The sequence below is a fragment of the Capricornis sumatraensis genome, chromosome 2, assembly GCF_032405125.1.
Source record: "Capricornis sumatraensis isolate serow.1 chromosome 2, serow.2, whole genome shotgun sequence".
Lineage (NCBI taxonomy): Eukaryota > Metazoa > Chordata > Mammalia > Artiodactyla > Bovidae > Capricornis > Capricornis sumatraensis.
The window spans coordinates 43,057,610-43,085,143 of NC_091070.1; the positions used below are offsets into that span (position 1 = coordinate 43,057,610).

Below are 27,534 nucleotides of genomic sequence, written 5' to 3' on the forward strand. Positions count from 1 at the left end.
TTAAAATTGTAAAGGAAACCCTTTTTGAATCAGACACTGATTACAGAGCACTGGGATGAAAAAGAACAGGTGTCCTTAGCTATCAGTTAACCCATCACAAAGACACTCTAGCACTTTTTGTTATGTGAGTTAATATATGTCCTTATTGTATAAGCCAGTTTAGGCTAAATTTCATTATTTGTAACTAAAAAGAAAAAATCTAAAATACTTTTTTCAATTAATGTTTATGTTTCTTTTGAGATTAACTAATATATTGTGGGAAGGCTATGGTTGTAACATCTTAATTTGTGAAAATACACAGTATTACTAAAATGCAATTTTGACTTTAACATAAGATAAATTCGTATACGTTAAATCCTTACCATCAATTTCATAGGCATAAACTTCACCAAAAATCATCCAGTATGGATGAAAAACTATATCTTTAGCAAGAGTCCAAGATGGTGCTTCACGAGGATAAAGTATTGCCTTTCTGGGAACACCAAAACTAAGTAATACAAGAGCCATAATCACTACAATGTAGAACATATTGGCCACCTGTTAAAAAAATGAACACTGTTAAAATACATGGGGATTTATACACACAGATAATTCTTCATCTTAAAAAAGTTTCTAACATTCCAAAAGATAATTTGAATCTTTGAGTTTTCTTTTTATTCCTAGCAGTAGCATTCGGGAAATCTCATCACCATATAAGCCTGAACATAAAGGAAATTATATAAAAACTAATCTGTAACATCAGGCAAGTCATAGGCATCATCTATACATTAAACCATAACACAGGCTGAAACCGGAGTCTGCCTATCTCATGTCCATGAAGCCTTTTAAAGAAATATAGACATAATGGGCAGACACAAGGAATCAATTTCCGTGAATGTTCTTCCATACTGAACTCTACCATGGTGCCTTGTCTCCTGGGCTGTGAAACCTTCTAAGAGGTAAATATAACAACAAACTGAATTATCAGTATGTGTGTCTAAAAAAGAACTGATCCCCATAAGTGGTTAACAAACCCTTTTGCTAGTCAGATGGTTTGCAACTATTTAATTTCGACAAAATTAAAAAGAGCCTAACTGAGCTATCACATAATAAATCATTAAAAAACAATTTTTATTGCTAAATCACAATGGGAATTCTGACATCATTACTCAGGAATTCAAATAATTAAGTGAAATGCAATAAGAAAACTTTAATTTCTATCCACTTATGTGTACATGTATTCAGCACTTACATATAAAAAAGTGAATGTAGTCTCACTCTAGCAATATGTAGTAATATTCATCCACAGAAAATAATCTAAGGGGAAAATCCCACTCAACAGACTACATGTATAACAAATCTATATTTTAATCTACTATGAACTAACAATAATTGTAGTAATAATTTAACCTAAAGTAAGTTATTATAACATTTTCATATATGTTTTGAACAAGTATACAGTGAAAGTAGAAATGGAAGGTGAGACTGTGAAAAGTAAAGAGGACAGTAAATCTAGAATAGATGGAGGAATTATAAAACATTTACTTAAATATAATCATTTAGTTTTTATCCTTTAGCTTTAAAATTGTTAGATCTGCTAATAAATCTCCTTTTAAAATTAAGTCAGAGTCCCTGTAATTTGCAATCAAAGAATCTTAAATACTCTCCCAAGATTCAGTTTTTTTTACTTATAAAATAGTTAAATAATATCTTAGTTGACCATTTAAGAGCACTACTAAGAGAATGCATGCTTTCAATAAACAAAATCTTGGGATAAAAGATTTTAAAAGGCAAATAATTCATCAAAACATTATTCATGGCAGTTGCTATAATTTGAAATCTAAATATGTATCTGTAATTAAAGAAAATGCCTAAATCAAAACCCAAACCTGAAATATTCTAAATTATATAAGGTGTATTGGCTGATGATTCAGAGGTCTTCGGACTTCATACCTTTTCATGTAAAGCCTATTTGACAATCTTAATTCCCCTACTTTTCCTGGAAATACCACTACTTCATGAAATAATTGAAAATGATGAACAGTGAGTACTCTTTTAATGTAACCAATAGTAAACTAGTAATTTTTAACTGGGGAGACCTGGATACACTCTCCTAGAGGGAAAAAGTGTAGTGTGAAAAAGCAAATATAATAATAAAACTCTATATTCAAAAACCATAAAAAATTTATTTTCATAATGCAAAGCAATGCAGGTAATATGGTACTGGATTACTTAGAAGGGTTACTTAGAAGATAAATTTAATCTAGAAGACCAATCTTCCAAGATTAAGGAAAAAGGTTTAAAAAATTCTAGGAACAGATTTTTATAAAGGGGGTAGATATTTTAAAAGAATTGAGAAAAAGCATAATACATAAATCCATTTGTGAAATTTAACACAAATAAACACATGTATTCATATACATGTCTTTTCTTCCCTATATATGTCTTGAAGAATGGAAAGGTTTACATCAAATTGTTGACACTGAATATCTCTGGAGGGTAGTCTGTCTGCTTTTGCTAAAATTTTGAATAGTAATTTTAGAACAAGGAAAGAAGTTACTTTCACAAAAGCAACAGAACATAACAAAGTCTGTCTTTTACACCACTAAAACCTGAAAGCTATTTATGGCAGGAGTAGGCCCAATACATTTTAGATTTTTTCAGTTCAATGCATAAAAATTGCACATTAAATCTGACATCTATATTAAAAAACAGAATCTGCAAGTTGGTTAAGCCTATGACAAAGAGCAAAATAGTGGGCATATTATATCAGGAAAAGATTAGACGTTCTGGTTATAAATTTTAAAAATAGTCTGGATCAGTAAAGAGAGGAAGAGTTATCTAAAGATATTAAACCATGACAGTATTTGTTTAGTGACCATTATCTTGCAAAGTACATTAATAAGGGACAAGATTAGTGTGGTGAGTTGGAGTTGCACATGACAAATCCTTGCAAGACTTTTTCAGACTGACCCTCTGGTTAAAAATCATCATAACAAACAACCTGACTTACCTGCTTTCAACATCCACACACTGAAAAGTAACTCCAAAATGATAAAGAAAGACAGAAAAGTATCACCGTACTTCTCTGATTAAGTAAACTGTATTAGTAACATTTTTATGATTCTAAGAAAAAATACCAATAAACTCACAAGTATTATCAGACACCTCTCAACTTACCATTTTTCCAATCATCATTACATAAGGTCCTGCCTGTTGATTTACAGCTAGAAAATCTAGCAAACGCACATACCAAAATATTATGTTAAGACAGTAAATTAATCTTCCAGCCACAAAAACATGATTATCATATGCATTCTCAAAGTTCCATTTTGCTCCAAATCTTAGTCCAAATCCAATGAAGAAAGAAATTATGGCAATTGTATCACTGATATTGAAGTAATCACTAAACCACACTTTAATCTTCTGGCTTATTTTTCCAGCTTCAGACATAAAAATCTAAAGGTTAAAAAATAATAATAATCAATTTCTTCCTATTAAAACAGAATTCAATTATATTAGCACAATAAAATTTTATATATCTTTTAATATTTCAAAGTATTTTTGACTGTCTTGGTATTTGATCACCAAAACAATTCAGTAAGACATCAGAGTTATAGTTCTTATCCTCATTTTCTGTGTATGGGGGGAAAAAGACCCAAAAATAATCTGTTCAACCAAGATCATCCAATTAAGACACTGTAAATTCTGGATTAGAACAAAGATCCCTAGGCTTGGAATGTGAGATACTTTTGAAAAGTTGTTTTATTTTTCACTGAAACAACACCAGGATATTCAAGCAGAATCTTCCAAAAGTGCCTTATGTGCAGAAAGTAAACAACTCAATGGTTTAAATTGCTATACTTAGCTCTTCTCTTTGATGTAAAATTAAAAACAAAAATTTATGTGGGAAATGGTAATACATTTACAGCTTCAAAATCATAGTGAATCATAAATATTGAAAAGTCTCCCATTCTTCTCCCCTAGTCAACTGAGTCCCCTTCCCACTAGAAGCAACCACTTTTATTATTATCTAATGAATTCTTGCAGAGCTGTTTTATGAATATACATTTAAACTAATTATTTGCAACTTGCTTTTACCATTTAACAACTTAATTTCTTAAAACATATTAGTAAAACAATAGATTTCATAAATAGAGTGGCCATGGCACTCAAAGGAATTTAAAATGCATAGTAAGTTATTTAATAAGATAAAGTCCTACAATACCTAAGTGAGAGAGAAGTACAATGCCTTCTATTTTTGCAATTTCACATAATCTCTAAATGTAAAGCACAGAGACATGAAATAATTCTGATGTATTTAAATAAGTGTGTTATAAAACAACATATATGTAGGTATCAGTTTAAACAGAAAATTGTAGAAAGATTTTTAAAACTTTTTTCCCCCAAAGTCAGGGTATTAGAAAATTTACAACTTTACATTGAAAACTCTGATAGACACAGGGATCTAAATCTAAATGACAATTTAATGGGCAATATAGTACACTTTGCTCAGCCGCTCAGACTGACTCTGTGACTCCATGGGCTGTGTAGCCCACCAGTCTCCTCTGTCCAGGGAATTTTCCAGGCAAGCATACTTGAGTAGGCTACCATTTCCTACTCCAGGGAATCTTCCCAACTCCACACTGGCAGAAGAATTCTTTACCACTGAGCCACCTGGGAAGTCCACAAGATACTTTAGAGGACTGTAAAATAAGAAACTACTTATAATTTACCTACCTGATTGGCTAGTATTTAAAATTCTTTGAGAGTGGCAAAGATCATGAATATGAATGTTGAGAAAATAAAAATCAAATCTACTTTTTGAGACAATCACTATCTTTGTAATCAGGACAAAGTTAACAACACACTAATCTCTATTCTTTGGTCATCACTTTTAGAATAGCAAAGACAAACATTCTACACTTTAATAATATCATCACCTACTGAAATTATGAATAACACCTACACATACCCATACATATAACCAAAACAAACAAAACACCCTCCAATTACAAACTAAGTTGCTGGTAGGAAAAACTAAAGACATACCTCACGGACTTTCTCAATAGCATAGGTAAAAATATAAGCAATAACAATCCATTCTTGAACTGAAGGTAATCGTTCCATTTGTACAAGAACCACAAATGTATAAAGCATCAGAAATCCTAAGTATGCCAACTAGTAAAAAAAAAAGATATGAATAAAATTTATTATAAAATGCAATTTACTATGAAAATTTCTAAACATACACACAAAAAGAGACTAAACTAGTCCCTGTGAAGTATCTCCCAGCTTTAATCATTAGAAAAGTTTCAGAGGTAACTCTTTTTCCATGCAGACATTGCATTTATCAACCAATCATTTATAAATGGCCCCCAAGGTATAAATGTATTATTCTAGACTTCAGTTAACTTTTTAGTACTTCCCACAGGAAGAATTTTATAATACCAGGTTTACGTTCTCAGTATAGTCCACATAATTTCACTTATACCTAAAGTACCATAACATTTTAAACTTACTATAGAATTTCATCACCATCATTCAGAAACACATATTACCTAGCTCCTCCTTCTCCCAACCAAGTAGTACTCCTAAGAAAGACAACTGGTATTTTCTTAGCTCCTGGTCACTGAGGCTGAATCCCAAGAAATGGAAACAAAAATGAAAAACATTCTTCCTAGGTAAAAGAATATCCCACCTTTCAGACTCTTAACAAGAAAAATGATAAGGAGATAATAAGGAACAATGTAAAATAACTTCTGAAGAAGCATTTCATTTCAGAGGAAAACCCAAATTCTCTGACTCCTGAACAATTGTGGCTGAGAATTTTCTCATCACTTTCCTTGCCTCTACAAGTCTTAAAATAAGTCATATATTTGATTTCAGCTATGGCAGGGAAGGGAAGTAAAATGCAATAAGTAAAGAAAGAAAAAAAGAAATTCCTATAGTTACATGAATTGTCCACTTTTAGTCATTCATACAAATGCAAACATATGAAACCTTTGTTATTTCCATTAGTGGAGAAAGAATTTGGGGATTATATTAGATAATTCAGATTTGTAATTTTAATACCAGAACAAGATCAAGCAAGAAAATTTTCATATTGAGAAGGAAACGTACAGAATTAGTCTTAGATTAATGGGCCTGTGTTTGGGTGAGAAAGCAATGATCAAAGCAACAAATTCTCAAATGTTCATCTCAGCATAAAACCATTTGCCTTCTTTGGCAACTCAAAAAAAGCCTGACAATGATGAAAATGAAGCACAACAAACATGACAACAAAATTGAAAACAACTTTTTTTTTTCTTGGTAAGAGGAGTAAACACTTAGTCACTCAGCCCCTGGATAAAAGTAACCAATCTCATGTTTCTCAGATAGAATCCATTACTCTATTGACATGAATGCCCTTTAAGCTGGCAGTAAAATCTTTCTTTCCACTGGCAAGGAAAAAACCAATTATGTGACAGATAACCAAACGTGTACTACAGTTAAAGAAATAAGCTATTATACCACTGAAACATAAAACTGTATGAATGATCTAGATGACTTGTATCACCATCAACTAACACTGTAAAAAGGTTTACTTCTAAAATTGTAATATTATCTATAAAGTCCCAAAGCACAAGGAAATTATATTTGTGTATCATAAGTTCTCAACTGGAAAATGGCTTTCCAGTGATCTAAGTTGTATCAAGATTAGTATGGACTCTAAACCAAAGGTACCCTTGAAGCCTATCCTTTAAAACATTTTGTTGGTTCCAAGGAGACCTGGGCTCCATTCTGGGTGGTCAGTCACTCGGGGCAGGGGAGGGGTGCACTTTGGAGGGAACAGCTGGGAGTAGAATGCATTGCCCCACCCCAAAGCAGGTAGGAGTCCTGGAGAGGGTGCCCCCAACTGGGTAGAGTGGTATCCACTACAGCCACATTCCCAGCCAAACAATACCTAAACAGGAGAATCTGCAGCAGAGAAAGGTTTATTGCAGGGCCATGCTTGGTTCATAGCCCCCAAAACCTAAATTCCTGAATCTCTCCTGAGACAAAAGACAGAAGAGGCTGGCCTTTTCAGCATTTCAAAGTCAGCTTTGACAGCCTGACTTGTGGGTGTGACAGGAGCCAGAGACAGAGAAGTGCACACCCCTGGGAAGGTGTGCTCTCAAGATGCTGGTGTGATTCCTCGATATGATACTGACGAGAACACAGCACACAGCAGGAGGAAGAAGAGGAGGAAATGGCAGCTTCTCAGGGACTGCTGATGTTCAGGATGTGGCCATTGATTTCTCTCAAGAGGAGTGGGAATGCTTGGACTTTGATCACTGAGAATTACACAGCAACGTGATGTTAGAGAACTACTGGGACCTGGTGTCCTTGGGTCTTACTGTCAGCCAGACATGTGGTTACCTTTTGTGCACAAAAGAAGGATCTCTAGGATGTGAAGAGAATAGAGACAACAGCTCATATATCCAGCTTTGTCGTCTTATGACACCAAAGTTCTGATGACCAAAAAAGTAGGCGTGGAAGATTTGTTTCAAAAAAATGTAGCTGGGAAAACATGAAAGCTATCACTTGGAAATTTAAACTGCAATAAGTTGTATAAGATCTTAAGCAAGAGCTCTGTTATTCAATAACTACAACAGTATAATGTAATGACAAGCAATCCTTGCAGTAAATCAGACAATAACTTTGACTAAGACTCAAATCTTATGAAACATCAGGGCTCTGAATTTTCAGAAAACCATTCCAAAAGTAATAAATATAAAAATGTCTTTTATCAAAGCTCAATATTACTACATAAAGAGGATTCATACGGAGAGAAGACTTACAAATGTAGTGAATGTGCTAAAGGTTTTAATCAATCATTCATACTACAGAGGAACATTACAAGTATAATAAATCTGGGAAAGTCTTTATAGAAAATCTAAGTAGACACAGGAAAATTCACACTAGAGGAAAACTTTATAAATGTAAAGAATGTGGTAAAGCCTTTATATGGTGCTCAAAACTTACCAGACATCAGATAATTCACAATGGGGAGAAACCATACATATGTAAAGAATGTGGCAAAGACTTTACCCATTGCTCAAATCTTCAGCAGCATCAGATATTCATACTGCAGAGCAGCTTTATGAAAGTACAGAATGTTGCAGAGTCTTTGATCAGCATCCATATCTTATTCAGCATCAAAGAACTCATACTGGAAGAAACCTCACCAATGTATAGAATGTGGCAAAGCCTTTAACTGGCTCACAAAAAATAACAAAATTCATAGAAAAGTAGGAAAAAAAACATAGTAGGAAAAAACTGTACAAATGCAGAGAATGTGACAAAGCCTTTAATCAAAGCTCTTACCTCACTCAAAATCATAGAAACCGTACAAACATAGTAAGTGCTGAAAGATATTAGTCCTTAGTGTATACTTCAGAAAATAGCCAAAGAGTTCATAGTGGAAAGAAACTTGAAAGATGAAAAAAACGTAAAAGTACTCAAAAATCAAATCTAAATAAATATCAGCAAACACAGTAGAAAGCATCAGAATCAGTAACTTTTCTAGCACTACTCTAAATGAGAATATTATAGAAAATAATCTAAAGTTGAAGCACCTGTAAAACTTTTTTGTTGTACTGATCACAGATATTGATCCAACTTACTGTTGGTATTGATGTTGAGCCAGGTATAACTATTATCAGTATCTTTTTTATACTAGTATTATTTGAGGTTATCTGAAAGTAATATAACTCCCAAATTACATGACATGCCTTTCTTTTTAGTGTGAATGTAAATTCATGTGTTTGACTGTTGATGCCTCAGAGATAAAAGAGGTTCTATATTAGGGGGCAATCATTTATTTTCACTACTCCATGTATGTTTAAAGACTATAAGGTAAAATGTATAATTGAAAATCTAAATGGAGATGACATTTGTTGTTGATTTAAATCATTCTTATAGATGACTATTAGTTAAGTGTTCATGGACTTACTCTTTGTACTAAAGAAAGAGAATCGCTCTAAATTTAAGTAGCTGTGTCCATTTGCTTTTAAGGATAAAAAGATGGTAGTTCATTAAAATCCTGATAAACATTCACTAAATCAACAGAAGTCATGAATATTAGTTGGCATGTTTGAAACAAATACATCTTCATCGAAAACTAAGAAAAATATAGGTAACCCTTCCATAAGAGGTTATAAAATTACTGTATACCCACATTTATTAAATAACTAGCCTTTTTTCTATAAACCATAAAAATCACAATTCTCATATCAGTCTATTAGAAGAATTCTTCTGAATTTCTATAATCTATATTTTGATAAGAGGATCATAGGTGAATTGCTAAAGGTTTACTTAGACCACGTGTGAATTTAATATATATTAATAAAACTGAATGATTTTTAATGTGGTTAAAAAAAGTCTATTTTTCTCATACTATTTTAAACCATATCACATTACTAATTCAAAAAGATACATATACCCCATGTTCACAGCAGCATATTTACAACTGCAAAGATATGGTATCAACCTAAGTGTCCATCAACAGATGAATGGTCAAAGATGTAGTAAATATTTACAATGGAATACCACTCAGCCATAAAAAAGAACGAAAATTTTGCCATTTGCAGCAACATGGATGGACTTAGTGTTATTTGTAATGAAATAAGTCAGATACAAAAAAACAAAAATTGCATGATATTACTTATATGCAGGATCCAAAAAATACAACAAACCAGTGAATGTAACAATAAAGCAGCAGACTCACAGCTGTAGAGAACAAACTAGTGGTTACCAGTGGGCAGAGAGAAAAGGGAGGAGGGGCAACATAAAAGTAGGGGACCAAGAGGTAAAAACTATTAGGGATAAGATAAGCTACAAAAAAATGAAATATGCTACAAGTATATACTGTACAACATGGGACATACAGCCAGAATTTTATAACTATAAATGGATCATGTTGTGAACTGCTATATTATACATTTATAACTTCCATATTACTGTACATCAATTATACTTCAATAAAAAGAAACCATACCGTGTTAAACCAGAATTTTACAATTGGTGCATGATAAAAGGCATAAAACTTTCGTGTGATTGGAAGCTTTTTTGATTTTATTTGTATCTCCATTTCATTTTTCCCTTCATTCTTGTCCAATAGTCTTATTTCTTTAAATACTTCCTAAAATAAAAATAACATTATGGTACATTTTCTCACAATAAATTTACATTTACTTTAAATTTTTTTCCCTCCTTACCATGGGAATCTCTTCTGCTATGTTTTGAAAGTTGTTTTCACTATCATCCATTGTCATTTGATGAGCATCTTGAGATTGTGGAATATGAGACATTTCAGCCTTAGTTTTATATTCTAACATTAATATGGCAGGTGGAACTAAAATGCTTAGTATGACCTAAAAATTTGAGAAACAGATAAGTTCACATTTTAAAACTAATGACTTTCAAGAACATAATAAAAGCAATAAAAAGCTATAAAAATCCTGGTTATTAATTAGCCATTTTGCCCCTGGTAGTATAGGGGAAAAAAAACTTCACTTTTCACTTATATATAGAGGCCCAAGTTGAATTGCTTTAAGGAATAACAAACCATTTTAGTATTACAAGAGTAATATGGACTTGTTCCATTAAAGAATCAGATTACAATTTGTTCAGAGAATACATTTTTGTTATAAATAAAATTCAAGTCTTATGAAATTGCTATGTGCTTAATTTTACCCTAAATCTCTCTGCAAGTGTTCCATGTCATAACGTGATTACTCAAGTTGTTATCCTATAAACAAAAAGGTTTATTTCTAAACTGGTATGTATTATTCACAAAATCTTAAAAGCACAAAGAAATTATAATTGTGTATCAAGGTTTCTATGATAACTATCAAGGTTAATTTTTCACCATTATTTTTAATGTATGATTAGTATTTATTATCCACTTATAATGGTCCATGATTAAACTTCTTGCATGATCTCTGCCTTCCATATTTCTGTGCCTTATTTAAGACACAACAAAAAGGAAAGCTTAAAGCAAAATCTCTCACTATAATGAAACTGAGAGAACCAGTTAATATTTTACCCAAATTTTTAACCATGAAAACCAAGCAGATCTAATATATGTGAAGTAAAAATTAAGAGTAACAGATAATTAAGTTAGTAGATATGGGCCAGAATCTAGAATTTTAGAATTTATGAATCATCTTTTCATAAAACAGCAACTTTTTTTATGGCTGCACAGGGCTCTATAAATGCCAACACTCCCATTCCCATTTGTTGCAATCATGCACCTGGCTCAAACTGGGAAAATAATCATCATACACCACATCTGAAAAGAATTCAGAGTGAAGGGGGAAAAAGGAGGCCATTTAATGCCACTTACAATAAAATGCCAACACAACAATTCTTACTGCCCTTACATTTTACTATACTGGTGGGCTAATTCCTCTGTTCTTTTTATCTAATCACATACTTAATATTAAATTATTTTCAGAGTATACCTTGTACCAGGAATTTTTCCTCATATTCAGCCTTCCCATCCACATATCAGATAACAACATCTGCGTACACGTGTGAGCTACAAAAGGTCTAAGTCTTGAAGAAACTGCTAACTTAAGACAGGTAGAATTACTCCAATTTTTCAGTTCATAAGTGAGCAATTTCATAGCCATGGTTTCATCTTGTCTGAAGGATTGTTCCAGTAATTCAACTGCCAGTTGACCAAAATCACTATCAAAAGATAAAAGCCAAAACATATTCAAATTACCAAATTGCAGTTTTAAACCATTATCTTCAGGGTCATTCATAACATGTTCCAATTTTTTAACATTTTCAGACACACTTGGGGAATTGTGAGGCATCAGAATAGCCCTGTTTTCAGATATCCACTACTCTATGGAAATTGCAAAGTATTAAAATATGTCACATCAGGAACAAGACTGAAAATGTGACTCCAGAGCACTTTCCCCTGGTCATAAAAATAAACCTACAGACTCATACAAAACTAAAACTGACAATGTTCAGACGCTCTGTTCAAAAAGTCTCTATATAATATTTCAAATAGTAGAAAAGGTTGGTACCCAATAGAGAAAAAGATGTATGCAGGTCAGGAAGCATCAGTTAGAACTGGACACGGAACAACAGACTGGTTCCAAATAGGAAAAGGAGTACGTCAAGGCTGTATATTGTCACCCTGCTTATTTAACTTATATGCAGAGTATATCATGAGAAATGCTGGGATGGAAGAAGCACAAGCTGGAATCAAGATTGCTGGGAGAAATATGAATAACCTCAGATATGCAGATGACACCACCCTTATGGCAGAAAGTGAAGAGGAACTAAAAAGCCTCTTGATGAAAGAGGAGAGTGAAAAAGTTGGCTTAAAGCTCAACATTCAGAAAACGAAGATCATGGCATCTGGTCCCATCACTTCATGGGAAATAGATGGGGAAACAGTGGAAACAGTGTCAGACTTTATCTTTTTGGGCTCTAAAATCACTGCAGATGGTGACTACAGCCATGAAATTAAAAGACACTTACTCCTTGGAAGAAAAGTTATGACCAACCTACATAGCATATTCAAAAGCAGAGACATTACTTTGCCAACAAATGTCCGTCTAGTCAAGGCTATGGTTTTTCCAGTAGTCATGTATGGATATGAGAGTTGGACTGTGAAGAAGGCTGAGCACCAAAGAATTGATGCTTTTGAACTGTGCTGTTGGAGAAGACTCTTGAGAGCCCCTTGGACTGCAAGGAGATCCAACCAGTCCATTCTGAAGGAGATCAGCCCTGAGTATTCTTTGGAAGGAATGATGCTAAAGCTGAAACTCCAGTACTTTGGCCACCTCATGCGAAAAGTTGACTCACTGGAAAAGTTTGATGCTGGGAGGGATTGGGGGCAGAAGGAAAAGGGGACGACAGAGAATGAGATGGCTGGATGGCATCTCCGACTCGATGGATGTGAGTCTTAGTGAACTCTGGGGGATTGTGGACAGGGAGGCCTGGCATGCTGCGATTCATGGGGTCGCAAAGAGTCGGACACAACTGAGCGACTCAACTGAACTGAACTGATGGACTAACCAACCTAGTATGAAAAATATCCTAATCTTCAATCCCTGGTGAGTTGATCATAGGATCTGTTTTAGCTATTTTCATAACTCCTATTCTCTTCCAAAGAGAGTCCTTTTGCAGGGAGGGAGGTCCTGTTCTCTATTATAAAGCTTTCTATCAATACAAACTATCATTCTAGCTTAATATTGCATTACTCCCCTAAGTAAACTGTAAAACTTCTGGGAATTGTTTCAGTCTTCTGCACATGTAGCTCCACCATATGAAATGCCTTTCCAGTTGAACTAAATTTATTTCCTTAGAAAACAGCTTAAACTTCCCTTCCTTCCTTACTCTACCACTTCAAATGGAAATTAAGCTAATCTAATTGCTATTTTGTGCAACTAATTAGTAAACTGACATCTGGCATTTCTTCTTTCTTGCTGAAATACTTAACTCTTGAATTGTAAATGATATAATAACCTCTTTTTTACATGCCTAGGTCTCTGAATTTTTTTAAAACAGACTTAAACATTTAGAAAGTGGATTTCTCCTAATTTTACCAACAAAATTATATATACACATACCCAATTAGTGCATGGCACTATAATCTCCACTTAAACTCCATCTATATTTTTAAAATGTTTCAAATGATAAAATATAACTTACTTGGAATATTGTTTCAATTCCTCTGAAGTATCATCTACAAGGTCACTCTGCTTTGCTTCATATGCCATTGAACGATAGATCTTACAGGCAACTAATGCTTTAGCCATTGATTCTTCACCATGCTGCCATAAAAAACGGGCCATAACCTGCCTCTTCATGAGGCAAGCCCAAATTAATAGTTCATTAAGTGGATAAGGAAAGCGCTTGGTTTCTGGATCATCAATATCTACAATTTCATCTTTGGTTCTTTTCTTCTTTCCTTCTTCCACAGCTGTATCAATCTTCAGGAGGAAATAAATATTACAAGGCTCATTAAAATAAGGCCATATGACACTCATGTGAGAATTTGAATAAAATGTCATTTATTTGATTTTTCATATAAATGTACAACTGAAAATAAATTTTATATATTTGATTTTCATTACAATTCAAATTCATTTTATAGAAATGTTATTCCTCAAAAATGTCTTTGTAAAAGTTTCCAAGATGAAAGGGCCTCAATATTTCCACTAACATCTGATAAAACACAGTTCTAATGAAAGAAAAGTTTGGTAGCACCTTTGTCTTGCATGCCATTAATCAAGTAAATATGGAATAAAAGAAGGCAGTTAAGCAGTGACCAAAATACCTAAAAATTGATTATCATAGCTAAATATGAAAAACTTAATAGAAGTATTACCTCATATTATTTTTTGGTATATAGGAAAATGAAAAATTGAGGATATAACACTATATCTAAAAAGAAAAGATAATTCTTACTAAAACAAGTAACTTTTTTATTTCATAATACCAAGTAACTTAAAAAGAATAAATCCACAAGCCAGAACAGGTAATATTTAAACAAAAATACCTTTGGTCGGTAGGGCTGCGCTGTTTTAATGAAATGATTATGCCTCGTTTTTTCCTTTTTATCTGCTCTATTGCCAAAAGATTCCTGACTCTTTCGCAACTGAGGAGTGCTGCTGGAGGTATTTCGGCCAGACCTCTGAAAGCAAAAGTTTATTAGTTTTTACAGATTTAAATCCACTGTTATGCTATGAAAATTAAAAATCTATTTTTACATATACATGTATATATAAATGTGTGTATACACACACCAAAAAAAAACAAAACCCAACATGATTTCTTTAGGATTTCAATTACAAAACATTTCTAAGTACTCTTAGTTGAAAATCTTGTTTTTAAGACAATTCTGTCAATACTTTTACCATTCTAATATGAGTTAATTTTTATAAGCTCATTTTAAAGCACATCTATATCACTTCCCCCAAATATTACATACCCGATTATTTCCACCAAGACTGTTATATATTAATCGAAAACGTTTCCGAGTGTAGGTGCATCTATAGGTCCCTCCCATAAGATATTCAATAACAAGTCCTATATCAATTAGAGTGATCTTATATCCTGGAGGAAGATTACCCTGGAAACAAAACATTAATTTTAAAAAGGCAAAACTGTATTTCTCAATGTTTCCAAGCCATGCCTAGCAATGTGTCTATTACTCTCCAAAATAACAAATGTTTACTTGCTACAGAAAGCTGGAGTTGCCAGCAGCTACCTTTACAGACTGGTTCCAAATAGGAAAAGGAGTACGTCAAGGCTGTATATTGTCACTCTGCTTATTTAACTTATATGCAGAGTACATCATGAGAAATGCTGGACTGGAAGAAACACAAGCTGGAATCAAGATTGCCAGGAGAAATATCAATAACCTCAGATACGCAGATGACACCACCCTTATGGCAGAAAGTGAAGAGGAGCTAAAAAGCCTCTTGATGAAAGTGAAAGTGGAGAGTGAAAAAGTTGGCTTAAAGCTCAACATTCAGAAAATGAATATCATGGCATCTGGTCCCATCACTTCATGGGAAATAGATGGGGAAACAGTGGAAACAGTGTCAGACTTTATTTTGGGGGGCTCCAAAATCACTGCAGATGGTGATTGCAGCCATGAAATTAAAAGATGCTTACTCCTTGGAAGCAAAGTTATGACCAACCTAGATAGCATATTCAAAAGCAGAGATTACTTTGCTGACTAAGGTCCGTCTAGTCAAGGCTACGGTTTTTCCAGTAGTCACGTATGGATATGAGAGTTGGACTGTGAAGAAGGCTGAGCGCTGAAGAATTGATGCTTTTGAACTGTGCTGTTGGAGAAGACTCTTGAGAGCCCCTTGGACTGCAAGGAGATCCAACCAGTCCATTCTGAAGGAGATCAGCCCTGGGATTTCTTTGGAAGGAATGATGCTAAAGCTGAAACTCCAGTACTTTGGCCACCTCATGAGAAGAGCTGACTCATTGGAAAAGACTCTGATGCTGGGAGGGATTGGGGGCAGGAGGAGAAGGGGACGACAGAGGATGAGATGGCTGGATGGCATCACTGACTCGATGGACATGAGTCTGGGTGATCTCCGGGAGTTGGTGATGGACAGGGAGGCCTGGCGTGCTGCGATTCATGGGGTCGCAAAGAGTTGGACACGACTGAGCGACTGAACCTTTACAGAAAAGAGTGACTTGCTTCTGTTTCCTTTTGTAAGAACAAGGATTCTGAAGTTTGAGGTCCCAACAGTGTGGCTCAGGACAGGAATATGACTTACAGTAGGAAGATAATTTGATCTCTCCACTGTACTAATACTTCATACAGAGGCAAAGAAAGTTCTAAGTGTCAAGTATTCCATCTCACCATGGCACATAAGTTGTACTTTCCTGAAAAAACAATGCTATAAATGTTTTCAGTTGGGACCATTAATATTTCTTACTATTTTTAAACCAAAATTATATTGGCTATATTATAGATTACACGAATTTGTATGGCCTTGACTAAAATTCAACTACCACTTACAACACTGTTCACAGCTAAGACATCTTTTAGGGCATCAATTTACGAATTGGAACATAAGCCATTTTTTGAGTTTGGAAAGACTGTCTCAGAAAGCACTATTGGTGAATTTCATTAAATAATCTTAGAAGGGTTTAATCATCAGTTAATTTATATATTAACCAATTCTTCCCTACTATAGTCAACATTCTTTCATTCCCCTAATTGTAATTTTATTAACTTAGTACTTTTTAAAATGCTTATACTTTTTTATATTTTAGCTACACCTGTGAAGTTTCTAAGTAGACATCTATGTTCTTTAGGTCACCGATTTAAAAACTAATAAAAACATATTTTCACCTTAAATACAAGATTTTTATTTTTATTTTATCTTAAGCAATCTCAAAATATGTTTTATGACTGAAGATGTCGTGTATGATAGATACTTCAGTTTGTTTTTTTAAAATCTGACAAATACCCTTATGTTGTGAATTCACTTGAACAGGAAATATTTAAATTAAGAAAAACAGGAATTTCCCTGGTAGTCCAGGGTTAAGAATCTGCCTTGCAATGCAGGGGATGCAGTTCAGTCCCTCATCAGGGTATTAAGATCCTTCACGCCACAGAGCAACTAAGTCCACATGCCACAATTAGAGTCTACTTGCCACAATGAAATATCCCTCACAATGTAATGAACATGCCACATGAGACCCAACAGAGCCAAACAAATAAATATTTTCAGTAAATTAATTAAGGGAAATAATGTGAATTACCTAAAAAAAAAGATAATCAATTTTTCAAACTATACAAACAACTCTTATAAAACTATTTTTGAATCAGAATATACTCAAGTTACTGCTTGTACTTCAGGATTTTTCACTTATGGAAGTATAAAAATTGGGCTAATTACTATAGTCATCAATGTAAAAGTAGTTAACACAACAAATTTCATATGTGAGATTTTTCAGAATTAACTATAGCTCTGCTAAACCACCTAAGTAAATCACAATGCAAATGTGTTTAAGAAATTCTTGGACTGAAAGTCTCCCCCATTACTCAGGCTTTCTGGGGAGAATGAAAAAGAAGCTTCAATGACTTAAACAAACAAAATTACTGTAAAATGTCCAGAACAGGAGAATCCATAGAGAGGGCAAGGAGATTAACCCTTATGGCAGAAAGTGAAGAGGAACTAAAAAGCCTCTTGATGAAAGTGAAAGAGGAGAGCGAAAAAGTTGGCTTAAAGCTCAACATTCAGAAAACGAAGATCATGGCATCTGGTCCCATCACTTCATGGGAAATAGATGAGGAAACACTGGAAACGGTGTCACAGTTAATTTTTGGGGGCTCCAAAATCACTGCAGATGGTGGCTGCAACCATGAAATTAAAAGACGCTTACTCCTTGGAAGCAAAGTTATGACCAACCTAGATAGCATATTCAAAAGCAGAGACATTACTTTGCCAACAAAGGTCCGTCTAGTCAAGGCTATGGATTTTCCAGTGGTCATGTATGGATGTGAGAGTTGGACTGTGAAGAAAGCTGAGTGTCAAAGAATTGATGCTTTTGAACTGTGGTGTTGGAGAAGACTCTTGAGAGTCCCTTGGACTGCAAGGAGATCCAACCAGTTCATTCTGAAGGAGATCAGTCCTAGGTGCTCTTTGGAAGGACTGATGCTAAAGCTGAAACTCCAGTACTTTGGCCACCTAAAAGACTCTGGTGCTGGGAGGGATTGGGGGCAGGCGGAGAAGGGGATGATAGAGGATGAGATGGCTGGATGGCATCACCGACTTGATGGGCATGAGTTTGGGTAAACTCCAGGAGTTGGTGATGGACAGGGAGGCCTTGTGTTCTGCAATTCATGGGGTTGCAAAGAGTTGGACATGACTGAGCAACTGAACTGAACTGAACTGAGGGTGAAGTCAAGTAGGAGTAAGGAGTAAAGAAGGAACAGGAATGAGGAGAGACTGCTAATAGATATGAAGTTACTTTAGGGGACTACTGCAAATACTCTAAAACTGTGGTAAAGGTGACACTACCCTGAATACAGAAATGTCACTGAACTATACACTTTAAGTGGATGAATTTTATGGTATGTGAAACACACTTCAATAAAACTATAAAGATAAACGTGGGGAAAAATGAATTAAAGTAAAACATTTTAAGTGAAGTTAAACGTTCTTTCTATAAAATGTCAGTTTCATTAGATATGTTATACAACATAGAAAATGACACTTCTATCCAGTTTTCAACCATTTAATAGCACACTCACACTTATTAGCAAGTAAAGAATTTTGGAAAGTAAGCGTTTTCATGCAAAAGCTTTAAAAATAATTCAATTAACTAAATACAAGTACTTTTTCATCAAGTAAAATAAAACTGTTGGACATCAATAGTTTACATTGTTATAAATTTTAAAAATAAATGTTTAAAACTATTAACTCACAGAGAATCCAGTAGAAGAAAAGAGAAATATCAGTGTATCAAATTTAGTCACCACAGAATGGCTTCAGATCATATGACAGTGTTACATATGTAATTACTACCAATACTGAATATAAATGGGGGAGAGGGAGAAACGAGGAGAGCTGGCGGCAATAGGCGGGGGTGGGGTGGAGTGAGGGCATGGAGGATGAAAGACATAGGGAGAAAGATAGAGAGCATTTTCAGCCTTTTTATTGGCAAATCTGCCATTCAAGATCACCAATCAGTGTTTCTCTCAATGTCTTTATTCAACATCCTTTAAATGTCCAGGGAACAAATTTCTTCTGAACACAGAGAAAGAAGATATATCCTATCAATGATCATCTTTTATGGACAAATGAGCATCATGAAGTTCATCATACTCTATCCTGGATGACCAGAAGCTCAGGTCTTAATTTCATAAACTTTATTTTTCTTGATTTCTAGTATATTATGTTCTCTACACCTGTATTATCACAAATTTATCTCATTTTATTTTGATCTTAAAAAAAGTGATCTTATTGCTGATTTTAAGATGTACAGAAATGTTTTTAGAAACAAATGAAGTATAAATGATTTTAAAACAACACTTTTCAGAAACAAAAATAATCTCTTACCTGCTTGACATCTCGAACAAGATGAAATAGCATTGGATTAGTTGGGCCTTGTTTCTTTAAAGAGAAAATAATCAGAGCAAACTATTATTTTTCTTCTAAAATAAGTTTTTTTGTTACTTACAGGACTTTTGTTCTTACACAAATTACACTGTTTCTGAGTTATAGAAATTCTGTTCATAAAATGGAACAAAGAAAAAGATATACCCATTTCACACTGTCATTTACCTTAAACAGGATATATAATTTCTTATGTTCTTACATTTATTTTTGCAAAAACACAAAAGCTTTTGTTTTCTAACAGTCATGCAAACACTGCAAGCTTCAAAATTATATGTTAAATTTAATTTATATTTCACTGATAGTAGAAGCACACATTCTCTTTCCTCTTGTTAAAATGTCCATCTCTGTTTCTGTTATTAATCACCAAGTTTCAGCAATATATTAAATATTTTGGGTAAGAAACCTTTAACATTTATATATGCTGTTTTTTCCCTATTATCTTAATTCTATTAAATGAAATATTACAGTAGACTAAACAAGTTTCATTTTTACCTAATCTTATTTTGAGGGTATCCTATATTTTGAAAAAATACCCACTATTATCTCTCTCATCAAGACTGAGATAAAAGAGCCAACAATATATTCTTCTAAACTTTTTAGAAGTGCCCTCATCTATATAAAATTTACTGCAATTAATTCCATGCAGCATAAATCAAGAGACTTACTGTCAATATTTTAAATCTGGTGTTTAAAAGAAATATCAAATGAAAAGTTTCTCCTACCAAATTTTTCAAATGAAAATTTTCTCTGTTATAGTTAATTTCTTATGAGGTTATTAGTAATCAATTCAAACTACTTTTCCATTTTTATATAATAGGACCCTGATACCAAAAAGTTTGAGAACCACTGCTTTATCATGGTATATATAATCCCTTAAACTTTAAATAATTTTATCAATAATTGATGTGGAAAGGTAACTATTATCTTAATAATTTTGAGTTATATTATTAAAACATTACTTGCCTTGCTAATTGGATCAATTTTTATTTTTACTGTTTTATACTTGCTTTACATTTCAGTAATAAACCTTACTTCAGCACAATGAATAATCCATTTAATATTACATCTGTTCTCTAAAGACAGTAGAATGCCAACAAAGTTCAATTTGACTGTGTTAGACACTATTAAAGGAAAAAAAATGGGGGGAAAAAGATATAATCCCTACTCGAAGGAAATTTAAGGTCCACAGTAGAAGATAAAATTGTACTTAACAAACTATGACATTGGGATTTACTGTACCAATGCCTTGGCATTTGAAATAAGTTTAAACAAAGAATAAAATACAGTAACTGGGTAAGTAGTTTGGAAGAAAAATGCAGACCAGCACTGTGTAAATAGCAAACACTTTCTAAAAAAGCTTATATTTAAGGGAAATAGTAGATAGATGATGTAGCTGAAACAGCCACTCTATAGGAAGATGGGAGTTAGGAATTGAAAGGCTGAGTGACAGAAATAGCTGAGGCAAAATTTCAAAAGCCGGAGAGCTTTGAAAATTAGTCTAAAGGCCTGAGTACTATTCTATACATGTCAAGGAGCCATCAAAAATTTTTAAACTGGGAAAGCTATGATAAAATATGTGACTATAAGAATATTTGGGTTAAAGATTTGAAGATAGACATGGAGATTAGATTATTGAAGTAGTAAGGCTGGAAATGATTGAACAGTACAAAGACATTAAGAATGCAAAGGTAGAGATAAAGAGGTAGAAACTGATGAATAAAGGGAAACAGCTTAGCAGAGAAGTCAAAGTTAGATAGCTAGGATTTGGTCATAGTACTCCTCAAATACTATTGGTAACGAAAAATTATAATAGTAGTTATTTACCTCTGAATGTTAGTGACATTAAATTTGAAACATAATGAGAAAAGCTTTGTAAAGGGAATAATTAGTTTTCAGGAGTTCTTTAAAAGAAAAAAATGAAAAACAGTATGTAAGCTAACAGTAGATACCACAAGGTCAAAATCATAAATAGAAACAACAAAAAGGAGACATGAAAAAAGTAATGTGTAATTTCTCCATTAGTCAAAGGAAAACAAATTTGGTTAACAAATGTCCACCAAGAAATAGAAGAAATACAATGGCTCTATGATTAAGAAGCTGATCTTACAAGTTTTAAAAGGGAGGTGAGGTGAAAGAAAGGGTTGTTAACACTACATCTCTTTCCTATGTAGCTATGGTAACAGAGGAGGTCTCCAGAAACAGGGAAAGGGTCTCAGACTGTCATAAACAACCTATACAAAGACTGGGTATAATTTTTTCATGTAATCTAGCAAAATATTAAAGGTTTATCAATAGGAATGAATATATTCAAGTAAAATGACACTTTTCAAAGACAATAAAACTTAGTCCACAAAGAAATTTAACATAAACTTACAGTGTTGTAAAGTTCTTCCAGTCTAGGAATGGTAAGGAATTTATGCATGCTTACTCCATTTTCAATAAGAAGTTTTACAAATGCAACTCTATCCATTACAAGAGCATCAAGCATAGCTTGTTCCAAGGATCCAACCTAAAACAGCATCAAAATTAATAAATATGTTTCACACATTCTGATTATACAAAGTTCTAAATGCACGTCCTTAGGATTTACACGTATTTATTCCTGAACAGACTTAAAACAAAATTAAAAAGATGCAAAATCTAGAAGGCTAGGACTTAACTATATAGGAAATAGATAAACAGACCTATCTAGAGTAGTATTCCCAAAAGAACATCCTGCAGAAGATCAAGGGTTACAAGGGGGTGGAGGTATAAGAAAGAATCCATCATCAAGTAAATTTGGGGGAAAACAGCTTAGAGCAATGATTTTTAGTGTTTAGGAAAGGTTTTTTTAGAGGAATCATTTTAATAATTAGGGGCCACAACTACATTTAGTGGACAGGGTCAAAAGACACCAGAAATCATGCAGTATGCTGGATAATCTCACTTATATCTCACACAACTTTTTATTATCCTGTTAGACTCTAACAAATGAAAATCCAACAATTTTGTTTTACATATAAACACAAAGTATTGTCACAGACTTTCTAAAAATACAACTACTGAATAAGTCAGACAAGATTATATTTAGTTTTCTTTAGAATTATAAGAGAAACCATTCACCATTAGAGAAAAATCACATCTCTAACAGCAGCACAACATGCAGCACTGTAGTTTAATACAACACGTGTACCAGTATTTGTGGCACTCCCCTGATGGCTCAGATGGTAAAGAATCTGCCTGCAATGCAGGAGATCCAGGTTTGATCCCTGAGTCTGGAGACGAGAATGGCTACCCACTCCAGTATTCTTGCCTGGAGAATTCCATGGACAGAGGAGACTGGTGGGCTAAGGTCCATGGGGTTGCAAACAATCAGACATGTCTGAGTGACTAACAACTTTTCAACACTTGTAATTGTTTACAGACTCTTTTAGAGACTTCAACAGACTCTAAATCAAATACCCTAAAATTAATGGAGACACAAATAGAGAAATTTCACCGAGAATCTAAAATCCATTAAAAACAATATTAGTATATTTAATACTGTTATATTATCTTAATATCCTATTGCTTTTGCATATTTTTAAATATTTTGGTATCATATAATAAAAAAACTCTGTGATGAAAATCAATACCAAATCATTAGCTTTTTTCACCTGTTGTTTTTTAATCTTATTCCAGTTCTATCTTTAGAAATTTACTATTTGAGGGAGAAGGCTGGAGGGAGGCTTTAGAGGGAGGGAGTACATGTATATTTGTAGCTGATTCACACTACTGTAGAACAGAAATCAACAACGTTGTAAAGCAATTATCCTCCAATTAAGAATAAATGTTAAGAAAAGTTTACAACTATACAACCTCTTTACAGCAGCTTCTAGTACTTCTTCATTCAATCTATCATTGATTTCTATTATTTCACAAAGGGTATGGTCTCCAAAATCTTTTTTAAGTATAAAGACTAAATATTAATTAATGCCTTACACATGATGGATGGATGGAAGATATTTTCTGTGATTTTTTTCACCATTCAGTTCTACCTCATAACAAGGAATATATTTTGACACTGCACTTAAAAACAAGGCACAACTTATAAGAATGTAACTTCTTTTCTTATATATTAACAGTCTGTAACTTTTCATGGCATGTTACTCCTATTTTAGTTTACGATTACTTCCTACTTTCTCTTATCACATACAAATCTGATTTGCTATTAACTTATTCTAACATTAACAACATTTGCTCTATTGAAATATGTTTCTACTATAAATCATTTTCATTTCCCTATCTTCAACACAATTAGGCCATTATAGTATTTTTCAAAACAATTTGTATAGTAAGTATTTACCGAATTTCTTTTCCACGTAATAAAAAAAGGTATAACAAAGTTTTTGTTTTAAAAAAGAAGTATTCTAGCCAACTGGGTTTATAATCATTGACCTAGAACAGTAACAAAGCCTGCCAAAATTTTCACTCCTGAGAAAAAAAGGCTTAGTTAAAAAAAAAGTCTGTTTGTAAAACAGAATTTCTTCACATACTCAATGCATACTGAACTCCTAACAAAAATAAAAGTAAAAAATGTAAAACAACTATCCTGCAGACTACGTTCAGGGTGAAGAAGCATAAAATCGAGTTTCCCAGGTGGTTCAGTAGTAAAGATTCTGCCTGCCATTGCAGGAGATAAGGGAGACATACATTTGATCCCTAAGTCAGGAAGATCCTTTGGAGAAGGGAATGGCAACCCACACTGGTATTCTTGCCTGGCACATCCCATGGATAATGGAACCTGGAGGGTTGTAAGTCCATGGGGTCACAAAGAATCAGACATGACTTAGTGATTAAGCACACAGCACAAGCATAAAATCAAATAGATAATACTATGCAGAACAAATCTTTGAGATAAAACAAATATAAAAAGAAGGTAAAGGCTGTTGTTTAAGCCTTTATAGCTAAGATAAAAAAATCCAATGAAATTATGCAAGGGAATGAAAGGTTGGTTTACTGCTGGAGTTTAACCACAGCTGATTAACATCAGTTTCTTCCTCTATAATTTTCTAAGAGGGGAAGCAACTAAATAATTTTTAATTATTATTATAGAGAAAATATATTCCCATGATGAAAAAAAATCAAATATCATAAAACAATATGAATGAAACTGTCCTTCCTTTGCTCCTCATCTCTGCAGACACATCCCACATTAACAGTTTCCAGTAAAATTCCTGAGCACACAGGACATATAGATATGTATGAATTTGCCACTTATAAACAGAATTTGCCACAATTAAGATCACACTATGCATACCATCCTGCAATTTGCTGTTTACATTATGTAGCTAGAAAGGTACTAGCTCATCCTCTGTAAAGGCTAGATAGTGTCCCAAGATATGGATGAACATTTAATTTATCAAGCTTTCTACTGATTCAGACATTTAACAAAAAATTGTGAAGCACTTACTATACCATAGGCTGTGAAGACAGCAGCGAACAAAACTGAAAAAATATTCTTGCTTTCATAATTTACTTCCTAGGAATACAGCAATAAACAAATGAACAGCTTTAATGCATTATGGATCAGGTGATAAATACAACAGGAAAAAATGGCAGAGAAACACATACAAAATGATGTCAAAGGGGACTGCTATTAAAAAAGGGTGAACAGTAAAAGCTAATTAAGAAGGAGACATTTCGTCTGAAGCCAGAAAAATAAGAACTTGCCAGCCCAGGTAGGAATCTAGGGGAATAAAGCTCCAAACAAAGGAAATAGTAAGTAAAAACAGAGAGCAGAAGCATTCTTGGTATGTTCTAAGAACAAGGCCAACATGGCTATAAAATAGAGAGCAAAGGGAACAGTGGTAACAGGTAAGGTAAGAGAGTAGATGATGAAAAGTAAAGGTGTGGACAATGTTAAGCCTTACAAGACATCATAAGGACTCTGGTTTGTGGTCTGGGTAAATACAGTATGATACACTGTCTATCTGCAAAACAAGAGAAAAGAATGAGAATGAGGAAACCAAACAGGATGCTACTAAAACAATACAATACAAAAGAAGGGTGAGAGTAGATTGGACCAGGATGATAAAATTAGAAAATAGATGAAAGATTTACCAAAGGAATTGTTTTAACAGAAAAGTTAAAAATTAAACTTTCTTGTCTCAGAAAGTGGGAAGCTGTTGTGCCATTTACTAAGATGAGAAGACTGCAGAAGAAAGTGGTCTAAACATTCAAGAAAACACTATAGTGAGTTTTCTTATACAAAGAACACCTTTTCTTTTTATTTTAACCTTTTAATCAATTTCACCCATTTTGCCCACCACCCACATCTGCCTCTGGCAACTACCAATCAGGTCTCTGTACCCATGAGCTTTTTTTTTTTTTAATTCCACATATAATCCATATCATAAGAGACATCACACAGTATTTGTCTTTCTCTGACTTATTTCACTTAGCACAATGCCCTCAGGGTTCACCCATGCTGCAAATGGTTAAGATTTCATCTCTTTTACAACAGGGTAAAACTGCTCTATACACACATACACATGATTTCTTAATCCGTTCATTTTCTGAAGGACACTTAAGAGTGTTTCCGTTATTTTGACTGTTTAAACAATGCTGCAATGAACATGAGAGTGCAGGTATCTTTTTTTTCTTTTTCTTCAGCTAAATATCCACAGGTAAAATTACTGGATATGATAGCTCAATTATTTAATTTTTTGAGGAATCTCTATGACATTTTTTATAGTAGCTGCAACAACTGTGCACAAGCGTTTCCTTCTCCACATCCTCAACAACGTTATTTATCTTCTTTTTAAAATCTTTTTAATAATAGCTACTCTAGCTATTTCAAATCCTGAAAGATGATGCTGTGAAAGTGCTACACTCAATATGCCAGCAAATTTGGAAAACTCAGCAGTGGCCACAGGACTGGAAAAGGTCAGTTTTCATTCCAATCCCAAAGAATGCTCAAACTACCACACAATTGCACTCATTTCACACGCTAGTAAAGTAATGCTTAAAATTCTCCAAGCCAGGCTTCAGAAATACATGAACTGTGAACTTCCAGATGTTCAAGCTGGTTTTAGAAAAGGCAGACGAACCAGAGATCAAATTGCCAACATCTGCTGGATCATCGAATAAGCAAGAGAATTCCAGAGAAACATCTATTTCTGCTTTACTGACTATACCAAAGCCTTTGACTGTGTGGATCACAATAAACTGTGGAAAATTCTGAAAGAGGTGGGAATACCAGACCACCTGACCTGCCTCTTGAGAAACCTATATGCAGGTCAGGAAGCAACAGTTAGAACTGGACATGGAACAACAGACTGGTTTCAAACTGGAGAAAGAGTACATCAAGGCTGTATCCTGTCACCCTGCTTATTTAACTTATATGCAGAGTACATCATGAGAAATGCTGGACTGGAAGAAACACAAGGTGGAATCAAGATAGCCAGGAGAAATATCAATAACCTCAGATATGCAGAAGACAACACCCTTATGGCAGAAAGTAAAGAGGAACTAAAAAGCCTCTTGATGAAAGTGAAAGAGGAGAGCGAAAAAGTTGGCTTAAAGCTCAACATTCAGAAAACGAAGATCATAGCGTCCGGTCCCATCACTTCATGGGAAATAGATGGGGAAACAGTGGAAACAGTGTTAGATTAGACTTTATTTTGGGGGGCTCCAAAATCACTGCAGATGGTGACTGCAGCCATGAAATTAAAAGATGCTTACTCCTTGGGAAGAAAGTTATGACCAACCTAGACAGCATATTTAAAAGCAGAGACATTACTTTGTCAACAAAGATCTGTCGAGTCAAGGCTATGGATTTTCCAGTGGTCATGTATGGATGTGAGAGTTGGACTGTGAAGAAAGCTGAGCACCGAAAAATTGATGCTTTTGAACTGTGGTGTTGGAGAAGACTCTTGAG

The 27,534-nt window shown here is 33.9% G+C and overlaps 1 protein-coding gene across 1 annotated transcript in view; it reads right to left on the reverse strand.

Moving 5' to 3' along the window:
- The window catches only part of TRPM7 (transient receptor potential cation channel subfamily M member 7), a 106,713-nt gene that overhangs the window by 36,066 nt on the left and 43,113 nt on the right, over positions 1 to 27,534 (reverse strand). The window contains exons 12-22 of the mRNA XM_068960950.1: positions 22,009 to 22,143; positions 19,575 to 19,628; positions 14,966 to 15,106; positions 14,534 to 14,668; positions 13,684 to 13,964; positions 11,469 to 11,697; positions 10,221 to 10,376; positions 10,001 to 10,144; positions 5,032 to 5,160; positions 3,160 to 3,438; positions 363 to 537 (exon numbers count right to left, since the gene is read on the reverse strand). Coding sequence (XP_068817051.1) covers positions 363 to 537; positions 3,160 to 3,438; positions 5,032 to 5,160; positions 10,001 to 10,144; positions 10,221 to 10,376; positions 11,469 to 11,697; positions 13,684 to 13,964; positions 14,534 to 14,668; positions 14,966 to 15,106; positions 19,575 to 19,628; positions 22,009 to 22,143 — 1,858 coding nt within the window. The remainder of the gene's footprint in view (positions 1 to 362; positions 538 to 3,159; positions 3,439 to 5,031; positions 5,161 to 10,000; positions 10,145 to 10,220; positions 10,377 to 11,468; positions 11,698 to 13,683; positions 13,965 to 14,533; positions 14,669 to 14,965; positions 15,107 to 19,574; positions 19,629 to 22,008; positions 22,144 to 27,534) is intronic.